The sequence below is a fragment of the Leptonychotes weddellii genome, chromosome 5 (genome assembly GCF_054177405.1).
Source record: "Leptonychotes weddellii isolate Sample4059 chromosome 5, ASM5417740v2, whole genome shotgun sequence".
Classification (NCBI taxonomy): domain Eukaryota; kingdom Metazoa; phylum Chordata; class Mammalia; order Carnivora; family Phocidae; genus Leptonychotes; species Leptonychotes weddellii.
Genome location: NC_138373.1, coordinates 20,392,305 through 20,405,138, shown reverse-complemented (window position 1 = coordinate 20,405,138; position 12,834 = coordinate 20,392,305). Strand labels below are relative to the sequence as shown.

At 46.1% G+C, this 12,834-nt stretch overlaps 1 protein-coding gene across 1 annotated transcript in view; it reads left to right on the top strand.

Annotated features, from left to right (window-relative positions):
* The window catches only part of VWA3A (von Willebrand factor A domain containing 3A), a 64,797-nt gene that overhangs the window by 28,342 nt on the left and 23,621 nt on the right, over window positions 1-12,834 (top strand). Inside the window, exons 10-18 of the mRNA XM_081819872.1 lie at window positions 576-701; window positions 1,008-1,116; window positions 1,351-1,416; window positions 4,070-4,195; window positions 6,548-6,683; window positions 6,793-6,896; window positions 8,203-8,283; window positions 8,653-8,747; window positions 10,546-10,665. Of these exons, the coding sequence (XP_081675998.1) occupies window positions 576-701; window positions 1,008-1,116; window positions 1,351-1,416; window positions 4,070-4,195; window positions 6,548-6,683; window positions 6,793-6,896; window positions 8,203-8,283; window positions 8,653-8,747; window positions 10,546-10,665 (963 nt within the window). The remainder of the gene's footprint in view (window positions 1-575; window positions 702-1,007; window positions 1,117-1,350; window positions 1,417-4,069; window positions 4,196-6,547; window positions 6,684-6,792; window positions 6,897-8,202; window positions 8,284-8,652; window positions 8,748-10,545; window positions 10,666-12,834) is intronic.

The window sequence follows — 12,834 nt, the reverse complement described above, 5'->3', positions numbered from 1 at the left end:
TAAACAAGAAAGCGTGAAGCCGCTTTCCCTCTTTGGGCTGGGGTGCATCCCAGCGCATGCGAGATGCAGCCACACGGCCAAGGCGCCTCCTCTTGGAGCCCTCTCGGGGTCAGGGGATGAACTCTGCATTGGGGGGAGTGTGTGGTGGCTTGGGGCGCAGAGAAGGAGCTTAGCCCAGAACCTCTGATCGCAGAGTCGCTGGAGTCCAGCCTGGTTTGAAATCCCAGAGTTGGCCAGTTGCTTATGGGATCAAATCCTAACTCCGTTTTCTCATGTATAAAATTGGAAGAAATGTATTCCCCTCAAGAATTATTGTTAGCCTGGGGCGCCGGGGTGGCTCAGTCGGTTGAGTGTCTGCCTTCGGCTCAGGTCATGATCTCAGGGTCCTGGGATTGAGTCCTGCATCGGGCTCCCTGCTCAGCGGAGTCTGGTTCTCCTTCTCTCTCTCCCTCCTCCCTTCTGCTCATGATCTGTTTCTCTCAAATAAATAATTGTTAGTCTGAAACGAGCTCATGTCTGTCCTCGGCCTGGCACCTCGGCAGAGCACTGTGGTGAGGTGTCTGCTGTCTCCACAGCCTCCAGGAACTCAGGCTCTGGGTAAAGAAGCTGCAGCCTGACGGAGGCAGCAATTTGCTACAAGCCCTGAGGAAGATCTTCACCCTGAAGGGGCTGAATTCTCTGGTGACCATAATGGGAAGCTGGTAGGTCTCCTTTCCTACATGGGTAACAGACCGCACGCACAAAGGGGGCTGGAGAACCAAAAACCATCACGCAGGACCCTTCACACACACTGAGAGAAGGATTTCGTTCATAGGCCGTCCGTCCCTAGGTGTTGGGCAGGGCAGCCAGGGCAGGCCAGGCCTGCAGTCCACTCTACCTTGCATCTTCCAAGCGACCTGGGACACAGGTTGTCAGTTAGATTTGGTAGATATTCCCATTTTCTCTGGAATGTCCTCCACGTGATTTGACCTGGGGCACCCCCTTTTCTTCTTCTGTTTTCTCCCCAGCCCAGATCAGCCTTCTGAAATTCTGTCCAGCTACATCCAACAGTCCACCATGGGAAAGGGCCTCATCACCCACATCGTCACCTACAAATGCAACAATCAGGTGCCCCTTGTAAGTACCTGGGATTCTCCAACGTTTCCCTTGGATTGGCCACAGTGATCTAGCTGGGCCATCTTGGAGGCTCCACGCATGGATAGCCCCCCACCACCAAGCTGTGGACCAGAACATGACTCTCCTTGTACCTGCTTCTTCCTTTGGGCAGTTGGGAGGTTCAGTCAAGGAGAAGCTTGTGGGAATACTAGCATTGCCCCGGTGAGGATGCTGACCCTGTCACCATCCCCACAGGCTGTCCTAAAGAACCTTGCAGAAGCTCTTGGGGGCTACTACCACTGCTACAGCCCAGAAACAGAGGTAAGCCCTTCTGCCAACGCGCTGCCCCTCTCCTCCCTCCCTGCCTGCCTCCAAGCCTGTGCCTGGGGGACCTGGGCCAGGACAGACCATGCTATGTACTTGCTTCCCCTCCCTGCTGCCGTGTTCAATGGGTTTGCACAAGTATAATCAGGTTAAGATGAATATGGGAAGAACAGGGACAGCATGAAGTCACAAGAGATCCTTTGCTCAGCATGCATGATGAGTGGATTGCACACCAGTGAGCCTAGAGGCCTTTTAAAGCCTAGCTGGTCGAATCCTGAATCTCTATCCAGTTGTCATCACCATGGGGTCCAACACCACCTCTGCTCCCACCAAAGCGGAGTCTGAAACAGCTGCCTCAGGTCTTCCTCCAAGATACGTCCCTGCTACTGCAGGGGACCCGCAGCAATCAATTCTGAATGAACGATCAATTCTGTACCAGTCCACCCATTAGTATCCTTGTCCCAGTTAATCGTAGCATCACACACCCTGTGTCCACACTGGAGGTAACAATTAGCAAGTGTGCATGTGGACCACTGGCCGATTGAGAATCCACTGTCTGTTCAGCTCGCAGGCTGTGTCACCTGAAACCATCGGTAGCCTTAAGCCAAATAATATTTGTATCTTACAGTGTTCAAGCGTCACAAAGTCTAGCATTTCGCACCAAGGAGCCAAGGTCAGACAACATTTTCCTTGGTTTACACCCCTCTGGTTACATAATTTCCCAAACTCTTGTTTGTTGAGGCCACAGATCACAGGGGCTAGGAAGGTACTGTAAATGAACAAAACCGGCTGGTTTAAGAAGTCTTTTTTTAAAAGATTTTTTATTTATTTATTTGACAGTGAGAGAGAGAGACAGCGAGAGCAGGAACACAAGCAGGGGGAGTGGGAGAGGGAGAGCAGTCTTCCCGCGGAGCAGGGAGCCCGACACGGGGCTCGATCCCAGGACCCCAGGATCGTGACCTGAGCCAAAGGCAGACGCTTAACGACTGAGCCACCCAGGTGCCCCAAGAAGTCTTTTATTTTACGGGAGCCTGGGTGGCTCAGTCGGTTAAGTGTCTGACTCTTGGTTTCGACTCAGGTCGTGATCTCAGGGTCCTGGGATCGAGCCTGGCATTGGGCTCCCTGCTCCGTGCGGAGTCTGCTTCTCCCTCTGCCCCTCCCCCAGCTCATGCATGCTCTCACTCTCTAAAATAAATAAACCATCAAAAAAAAAAAAAAAGAAATCTTTTATCTAAAAACCCGTGGCCCTCTTGGCTTCTCTATTGTTTTTCTTCATAGAGATATGAGTACAACAAATATCATTGTCTTATTTTAATATAAGCAGAAAACAGTAGAAGGATAACAAAAAACTTAAGCTGACTCAGAGGGGTGGGGGGCAGCAGAGAGTGGGTGGAGCTGTGGAAGACTAGGTAGCTCTTACCCCATCTAGAGAGACACCTCTGCTCAGCCCTTGGCCCATCCCCATCGTTGCTCTGGAGGAGTGTGACCCCCATGCTGCTAGGTATTCCAAGGAGCCAGAAATCTGGATTTGTATGTATGTGTGACTTCTTTTTTAAATGGAGATGAAATTCACATAACATAAAGTTCCCCACTTTAAAGTGAACGATTAGCAGCACTTAGCACATTCACAATGTTGTGCAACCACCACCTCTATCCAGTTCCAAAACATTTTCATCCCCCCAAAAGAAAATTCTGTACCTGGGGCACCTGGGTGGCTCAGTCAGTTAAGCGTCTGCCTTCGGCTCAGGTCATGGTCCCAGGGTCCTGGGATTGAGCCCCACATGGGGCTCCCTGCTCAGCAGGGAGCCTGTTTCTCCCTCTCCCTCTGCCTGCCTGTCTGCCTGCTTGTGATCTCTCTCTCTCTCTGTGTCAAATAAATAAATAAAATCTTTAAAAAAAAAAAAAAAGAAAATTCTGTACCCATTAATCTGTTACTCCCCCTTTCCCCTCCCCCACAGCCCCTGGAAACCACCAACCTGCTTTCTGTCTCGATGGAGTCACCTATTCTGGATATTTCATATAAATGGAATCATACACCTTTTGTATCCTGTCTTCTTTCCATTAGCGTCATGTTTTGAAGGTTTATCTATGTTGTAGCCTGTCTCAGAGCTTCATTCTTTGTTATGGCTGATTTATTGTCTAGATCCACAACCTTCTGTGTGTCCATTTATCCACTGATGGACACTTGGGTTATCGCCACCCTTCGGCTGTTGTGAACTGCTATGAACATTGCTGTACAAGTATCTGAGTCCTCGTTTTCAATTATTTGGGGTATCTACAGAATTTGGGGTAATTCTGTGTAGACTTCTTTGAGGAACCACCAGTCTGTTTCCCACTAGCAGTGTGTTCTGGTTCTCCCCATCCTCACCAACGCTTCCATAGCCAGTCCAGTGGGTATAAAATGTTTCTTCATATCTTTAAGGTTAGAAAACCCTTCAGTTATTTAATAACACTGCAGGCCAGTACTATAGAAATGGAACACAACAGGTTTGCAGGCTCTATCCGGCACATGGACCCTAGTTTATAACGTCTGGCTTAACCAATCCGCCACTCAGCTTTAGGAAATGACATGACTGCTTGCCCTTTCCTGAGTCGGCCATGGCTAGCAGCCAAGTGACCTCTAATGGCTGATTGCTCCTACTACCCCCAGGTCTACACCAGCTGGGACATGGACCAGCTGCTGGAAGAAATCCAGAAAGCCCAGAGCCTCCTGGGCCACCTCCAAGCCTTGCGCCACAGGACCCCCTGTGAGGAGCTAACCAGCATGATGAAGGAGGTAGGTGGTGTAGGGGAAGATTCTGGAGCTGGCCTCACTCCATCCTTCTTTCTCACCCGTCTCTCTGAGGGCATAGCTGCCAAAGCCCCCGTGTGCTAACAGAAATAAGGCAAAGCCCTGCCCTTTGTTGTACCCCACAGCTCTGAGCTGCGTGGTCCTTCCACTGTGCCAGAAGGATCCTGATGGATTTTCTAACTGAAAAATGTATTTCAGAGAAAGGCCAGCAGGCTCCTGCCACCCCACCCACCTCCCACTGTCCCCTCCCTACCCCCCAGTTTGGAGAAGGATGAACACCTCACCCACACAGAGTGGGCTGTCTTGAAGATGGTCTTTGCTACCTAGCGCTTCATTTGGGGCAAACGTCCCTGCGTGGCGACTTGATTATTGTAACATCAGCAAAATAACTCAGCCAGCTCATGGGCGACGCACCATAAGAGCTCTGAGCTGTTTAGATCAGGCAGAAAACTTAACTGTGGACAGGAGGCACTGAGAATGCGCTTATAGCTTCACCAAATGAAGGCATGGCTGTGACGTACAGAACATCTTGGTCCGGCTGGACGCAGTGGAAGAGACACCGCGCCTAGAAACCGGAATCTTCCAATTCGGTTCCAGCTCTTCTACTGAGTATCTATAAATCATAACAACTGTTGTATTATAATTAGAAGAGTTCTCATTTACTGAGTGCTCATTCTAAGATAGACACAATGATTAATTCTTTAAACGTCTTATTTTAGCATAACAACAACAGTCTGCTGTAGATATATTATTACCCCCATTTTACTGATGAGGAATCTGAAGTCAGAAGGCTAAATAATTTGCCTCAGATCCCAGAGACAGAGACAGATGAAGTTTGAATTGAACCCAGGTCTGTCTGATGTCAAAACCTCAGCCAGGAGTTTCCTACAATGCAATGCATGTATTACTCATGGTTTGCAAGACAATTACAAAGTAGTACATGAATTAATTTTTTTTAATGTTGTGTATTTAAAACTAACTCATTATGGTAGTAATACATCTTCTTTCTAAAATTATTTGAGTACAAAAAAGGGAGTCAATTTTTAAAATTAGATCAAATTAACAATTAAAAAGCTTTAATGTTACACATTTGGTTTATTTTTTTAAAGATTTTATTTATTTATTTGTTTATTTTTAAAAAGTTTATTTATTTATTTGAGAGTGTGGCGGGGGGGACAGAAGGAGAGGGAAAGAATCTTAAGCAGGCTCCACACCCAGCATGGAGCCCAACACGGGGCTTAATCTCATGACCCTGAGATCATGATCTGAGCCAAAATCAAGAGTTGGATGCTTAACTGACTAAGCCACCCAGGCACTCCTAAAGATTTTGTTTTTTTAAGTAATCTCTACACCCAACGTGGGCCTTGAACTCACAAGTCCAAGATCAAGAGTCACATGCTGTACCAACTGAGCCAGCCAGACGCCCCTGTATTTGATTTATTTTTAAAAAAATTCTAGGTGTGCCTGGCTGGCTCAGTCAGGGGAGCATGCAACTCTTGATCTCGGGAGTTTTGAGTTCAAGCTCCATGTTAGGTGTAGAGACTACTTAAAAGTAAAATCTTTAGGGAAACTTGGGTAGCTCAGTCAGTTGAGCATCTGGCTCTTGATTTTGGTTCATGGTCATGATCTCAGGGTCATGGGATCGGGCCCTGTACTGGGCTCCATGCTCAGCACAGAGTCTGCTTCTCTCTCTCCCTCTGCTTCTGCCCCCATTCTTTTTTTCTCTCTCTCTTTCAAATAAATAAATAAAATCTTTAAAAACAAAAGGGTAAAATCTTTTTAAAAATTCTAAATAACAGTACAGTGGTATTCAGATACAGGAAAATTCATGAAGGCAGTGCTCAAATGTCTAAAATTTGGGAATTGTTGTTCTCTGTCTTATTTATACATGACTTATGACTTAACATCTCAGAACCTCAGGCTTTCAGTTTGTAAATGTGGGTGAGGGGAGGCTGGACTAGACCAGGGCTCCTGAAATGATCTAGTGTAGGAGTTACTTTTTACTTCTTCGAAGCCTTGTGTTAGGAGCTCATGGAGGGGCCACCAGCCATCTTGGAGCCCAAGGTGATGATCTTGATGGTAAGGGTGGGGAGGGGCCAGGAGCATGGACAAATCAAAGAGGAAGCAAGTTGCTGGGGACATCTTCTTACCCTGGAAATTCCAGCAATCTCCCGAGAAGGGGATGGGGATGGTGGGAGGGGAAGGCAGAACTGCCTTTAATTTACCTGGTAATGTTTTCAGATGCTCCACTTAGGGGACCTGGGTGGGTTGGGGAGACTAAGGGCTTCTCAGCTCTAAAATATGATTTTGTAATGAAGCCTTTTAAATTTAATTTAGATTTCCACAGAGATTGCAAAAGGTCCACTCACAGGTCTCTTGCCTAAACCCCCAAAGCATGAGGGTCCCCTCACAATTGAGTTCCCAAACTTGGACAAGACTTCTGCAGAATGGCTAAAGATCAATGGCCTAAAAGGTAAGTCCCCAAAGAGGGCAGAACCCAGGACTCAGGTGACTGACGAAAAGGCATAAACCCTCTGGGGCTTCAAGAACTGTATCTCAAACACCACTGTTTATTTTTACAGCCAAAAAGCTAAGCCTTTATCAGGTTCTGGCACCCAATGCATTCTCTCCTGTGAAGGAATTTGTGCCTATTCTCCAGAAAACAGTATCTTCAACTATCCATGAGGTAACTCAGATTCAGAGTTCTTTCCAGTCCTCTGCAGGGGGGCTCCTCTGTGACCTTTCCCTTCCTTTTTTTTTTTTTTTTAAAGATTTTTTATTTGACAGAGAGAGACACAGCGAGAGAGGGAACACAAGCAGGGGGAGAGGGAGAGGGAGAAGCAGGCTTCTCGCTGAGCAGGGACCCCAATGCAGGGCTCGATCCCAGAACCCTGGGATCATGACCTGAGCCAAAGACAGATGCTTAACAACTGAGCCACCCAGGTGCCCCTGACCTTTCCGTTCTTAAATGTCTAGGAAATACGAGTCATAAGTCAGAGCACGAGGAGCTGGGGTCTGAGGGCCTGGAGTGGGATGCAGGCTTTCCAGAACTTTCTAGAACTCTCATCACATCTACTCTAACTGCAGTTTTGCAAAGATTTGAACCTAAACTCTGGAAGATGGAGCAAGAGGGAGCAAGTCAGGGATAAGGGAGCAAGTCGCCTCCTCCTTGAAGGTTTTCCTCCATGCACTCTGAACACACTTGCTCTCCTTGTGTCCTCACTGTACCTGGTACACACTTCTGCCCTAGCTCCTATAATGTGTTAACGTGTGTACTTATTACATGTCTAAACCCCCACCACAGTAGGAGACTTTAAAAGAACAAACTCTCTTCTCCAACCCTGTATCCCCAATATCTAGTACAAGCAAGCAGCCGATGAATGTTTCCCAGATGGCTGACTGGGTGGAAGGAAGGATGGAAATGTAAACATATGGAACTATGGAGGGGAAAAAATGGAAGGATGAATGACAGAATAGAAAAGGATGGAAGGATGGAGAAATGGAAGGAGAGCATAATAGGCGAAGAGAAAGGTCAATGGAAAGATGGAAGAACCAAAGAGAAGAGGGATAGATAATTGTAGCATCAGATTGATGAGTGACTAGGTGGGTCATGACGACTTGGTGGAGGATGAAAAATTAGATTTTCCAAGTGCCCATGAAGGCCTATCCGGGTTCCCAGTATGTTTTAAGGTCTCCGACTCTGCTACTACAAAACCTCCAACCATAGGTTGTATCAAGACTCCGATGTTTGGAAGACCCTCCTCAGAAGGCAGCCTGGCTTGCTCTCAGGCATGGTGCACTCAGGGACCACTGTCCTGAAGGCCCTCTGCTGCCATGACCAGGGATGCATAATGTGACCCCAGATGTGCTCGAAGCCCATTTCCCTCTCACACATCTGATTTGGAGAGCCCAGTGCCCAAATTAAACTTAACAATCCTTCCCCGCATGTGCTCTGTTCACCTGCCACCCATCCTGGCCACACCTGAGTGCAGAGGGCAATGGTCCAGTTTGAATGGCATGACGGGACAGTGAAGAATGTTCACGTGGACCTGCCCTTCCTCTGTGAGTACCAGGTTAGTAATGGGTCCACTTGGTCAGCATATGGGGTTTGGGAAGAGGGGACAAGAGGAAGGTGCCATGGAATTTGGAGACACCAAGCCATTGATCAAACTTCCTCTTACTTCCCCAGGCAGGGACCTGTCAAACAAACAAAAGTCTCTGATCTTTTGGGGCAAGATCTGCTTCCTCTCCCCTTCCAGGCAATGAAATATGTGGACTCTTCTCTTCCTGGTCTTGTGGCAGACTCACCCAGGATTCAGTGAAATGTTTATACTGCCTGGATACCCATGGCCCCATTCCTAGAAGCCAACCTTGCCCCACAGACCCCTTAATTGGCCATCCTTTCGTCAGTCGCTCACTCTGTGTGGCCCATGGGTTTGCAGAAACAGCTCAGCAGAGCTCTGCGGATGTACGAGAGACGGATCGAGTGGCTCTCCTTGGCCAGCCGAAGAATCTGGGGCACCGTCTGTGAAAAAAGGTACCTTCCCTCAAGTAGTGCTCTTGTCCTTTCTGAGTCCCATGTGTGACATAAGCACTTTTCCAACTCATGAATTCCCTGTTGGTAGCATCAGAAACCATCCCTCAGATTAAGGATCAACCATCACTCAGCAGAACCCCTAGAGGAAGAAGTCACCACTACCATCATCAAAATCAATACTGTCATCATTGTGTTACTCAGGATTCTTTCAGTTAAAAAGCAACAGAAATGGGGCGCCTGGGTGGCTCAGTCGTTAAGTGTCTGCCTTCGGCTCAGGTCATGATCTCAGGGTCCTGGGATCGAGCCCCACATCGGGCTCCCTGCTCGGCAGGAAGTCTTCTTCTCCCTCTTCCACTCCCCCTGCTTGTGTTCCCTCTCTCTCTGTGTCTCTCTCTGTCAAATAAAATCTTAAAAAAAAAAAAAAAGGCAACAGAAACTAGTGCCAGTTGGCTTAAACAGAACAGGGAGGTCTGGTTGAAGGTAACTGAAAATTCTAAAATAGATTTGATAGCTGTCTTCAGGCATGGCTCCATCCAGGGGTTTGTGCGCATAAAGAATCTATCTCCATCTCTCAGCTCCACGTCCTTCCCTGGTGGCTCTGTTGTCAGGCAGACTTTTCCTTCCAGGGGATAGCCTCCGGGGAAAGAAATGGATCTTTTTGTTTCTTCTCTCTGTTTTAAGATCCCTAGTCCCATTTGGCCTAGGTAGCAGGATAGCCCCCTGAGCTCCCCACTTATCTTCTATCAGGTTAGCACTCCCAGGGCTTGGGGCAGGACCTGTCCAGGAACTATTCACTGTGGCCTGGGAGGTAGGATGTTCTAATTGCCTAACATCAAATGCCCACCCTTCAAGCTTGGGGCAGGTCTGTTCCACTCAATCCAAGTGGACTGACGGAGGCAGAGGAGTTTTCCAGGATGCTGTTGTGAGGGGAGGTGCTGGATGCTGAGCAGGGAGAAACAGTTGGTGGCGTTTACAACATCCTTACCATTCCATACCTTATTGGATGCATTACCACTTACAAAGTACCATACTATTCCACCCTTTAATTCTCAAAGCAACCCTGTGAGGAGTCTCATTATGAATAGTTCATAGTTAAATAGGCCAAGGATCAGAGAGGTTTTGTGACTTGCCTAAGTCACACAGGAAGTGGGACCTGAACCAAGATCTTCTGACTCTAAATCCACTAGATTTTCTTTTGCTCTCCATAATTGCTGTCTCGTGCTCACTTTGGCAGCATACACGCTAAAAAAAGAAAAAAAAAATTAAATAAATGGAACCATAATTGCTGTCTCAAAATGAGAGTGGACGGTGGAGTTGGGAATTGATTTGAAGTAGTGAAAAAAGGCCAAATGGGACTAGGGATCTTAAAACAGAGAGAAGAAACAAAAGATACATTTCTTTCCCCAGAGGCCCAGATACACCTAATTCCCCATCTCATTTGCTTACCTTGTTTCTGTTTCCCCTACAGAGCCCCCAACCTCTAATAATAGTGAATGCTAGTGCTTTAAAACAGGGAAATGTGTGAAAATCATTCTAGGCAGCCCCCATCCCTTAAACCATCTCCACCGTGTGACTTTACTCCATGGTAGAAGCCCCTGGGAGAGAAGCTTCCACGGCCCCCTTAGTCTACCATTGTAAGCCCAACTCCTGCTGACCTCACACCACAGAGAAGATTTTGGCCAGCTATGAGTTTGGCATGCAAAACTCCCCTGGAAAAAACTTTAAATAGTAAAATGGAACAAAATAAACATTATCTGAGAGATTCGGTTCTCTTCTTAAAGCTTGTGTTTCTTTTTAGGGTGGTTATACTGCTGGATATCTCTGTGACCAATTCCATGTACATTATTCATATCCAGCACTCCCTGCGACTTCTGCTGGAAGAACAATTGTCCAACAAGGACTGCTTCAACATCATCGCGTAGGTTCCTAGTTCCCAGTGGGGGTGCTGGGGGCAGGGGCTGCCTGTGGTCTGTGCCATCGCTGGGCTGAGGTTCCTGGCAGGTAGCTAGATGACATCTCACCAGCACCCAGCATCCTAGGATGGCCATCAGTTTATCTGACTTGAATCATCTTGTTTGGGGTATTGAATAATTAAATGGTTGCAGGACAGTCCCACTGGGGCGAAGGTGATAAGTGGCCCCCAAACACACTGCTCGATCAGCCAAGATAAAGTAACTCAGCCCATTGCCCCATTTGGATTCTGAGCTGATAAACACAAAAAAGAGAAAGAAGGGCCCCCAGGCATGCCCCAGTGTTAGGTCCCAATTCAGGTCAAGCAAGCCACAGTATGTCAAACATTTAAGATTCCAATTCCAAATGCTAATTATATAGATTTATATATATAACTATATATATTTAAGTTATGTGTAACTATAGAATATATATAAATTATATATATTTAAATTACATATTTTATATATAAATAATTTGATATATATGTTTAAAATATAAAATATGAATATTGTATATAGAATACATATTTTAAAATTATATCTAACTATATATATTTAAATTATATATAACTATACATCATATATTTAAATTATGTACTATATATAGTTGTATATAATTTATATATAGTTACCTATAATTTAAATATATATAGTTTTATGTATTTATTATAATTGCATACCTTTTCCACTAATTAGGGGAGAAAGAGAGAAAAGGAACCCACTTAAAAGATTTATTTATTTATTTTAGAGAGAGAGTATGAGTGGGGGGGGAGGGACAGAGGGAGAGGGAGAGAGAATCTCAAGCAGACTCCCCACTGAACACAGAGCCCGACATGGGGCTCGGTCTCATGACCCCAAGATCATGACCTGAGCTGAAGCCAAGAGACAGATACTCAACCAATTGTACCACCCATGCATCCCAGACTATACACGTTTATAACACTTCGTATCAAGTAGGGAGTATTCTAAACCTATTAAGTCAGCAGTTAATATTATATATTATTCTGTACCAGAGCCTTATCTTTTTCTAATACATTCTACAGAAAAAAAAAATGCTTAGAGAAATATTTTAGGCAATGTTTTCATTCATTTACCCATCCATTAATCATTCAACAAACTTTTACTGAAAGCCTGCCACGTACCAATCCCTGCACTTGGGATACGGAAGTGAATACATACCATACCTGTCCTCAAGGAGGTTAGGGTCTAGTACAGGGAGACAGGCATGTTAATAAATAAGTGTTATTAACTGCTTTCTGCAGAAATAGGCAGAAGGCAGGATCAGACTATCCTGTCTGAGCACAGGGAGGTCAGAAAATCTTCACAGGGGCACCTGGGTAGCTCAGTTGGTTAGGCATCTGACTCTTTGTTTTGGCTCAGGTCATGATCTCAGGGTCATGAGATCGAGCCCTGTATCAGGCTCCACGGGCGTAGAGCCTGCTTAAGATTCTCTCTCTCTCTGTCTCTCCCCCTCTGCCCCTCCCCCCTGTACTCATGCTCTCTCTCTCTCTCAAATAAATAAGTAAATAAAATCTAAAAAAAAAAAAAAAAAGAAAGAAAAGAAAACATCTTCACAGAGGAGATGATCCTTTCATTGAGTCTTGCCAAATGAGTAGGTGTTTACCTAGCACATGGGAATGATGGAGGCAGTGGGGAAGAAAGGCATTTTAGGTAAAGGAAGCAACAGGGGGCATAGAGGTGTTGGAGCTATGGGACACAGACTGTGGAACTTTGGGGTACCATGAGGGAGTTCAGTCGGTGAGAAAATAGGGTGAGAAAAAGAGATTGTGCATGACAAAATCAAACAGATGATGGAGGGTTTATATATCTAGGATGTGCTCAGGAGCTTTTATACTATAAGACATCTAGGCATCAGAAGATTTGAAGCAAGGTAATAACATGATCAGATCTTGAATACTCATGTCACAATGTGAAGGAGGCATTGAAGGGATGTGACCCTGGAGGGATGGAGGCCATTGGGACTGCTCAGTGGTCTGCACTAGCGTGGAGTAGGCTTGAGCCATGGCCATGGGGATGGAAAAAAGGATGCATGTGAGAGGTGTTGGAGAGTTAGAATCTACAACACGTAGTTACCATTTGGCTGTAGGGCGTGAGAATGGTGAAGAGAAGATGTC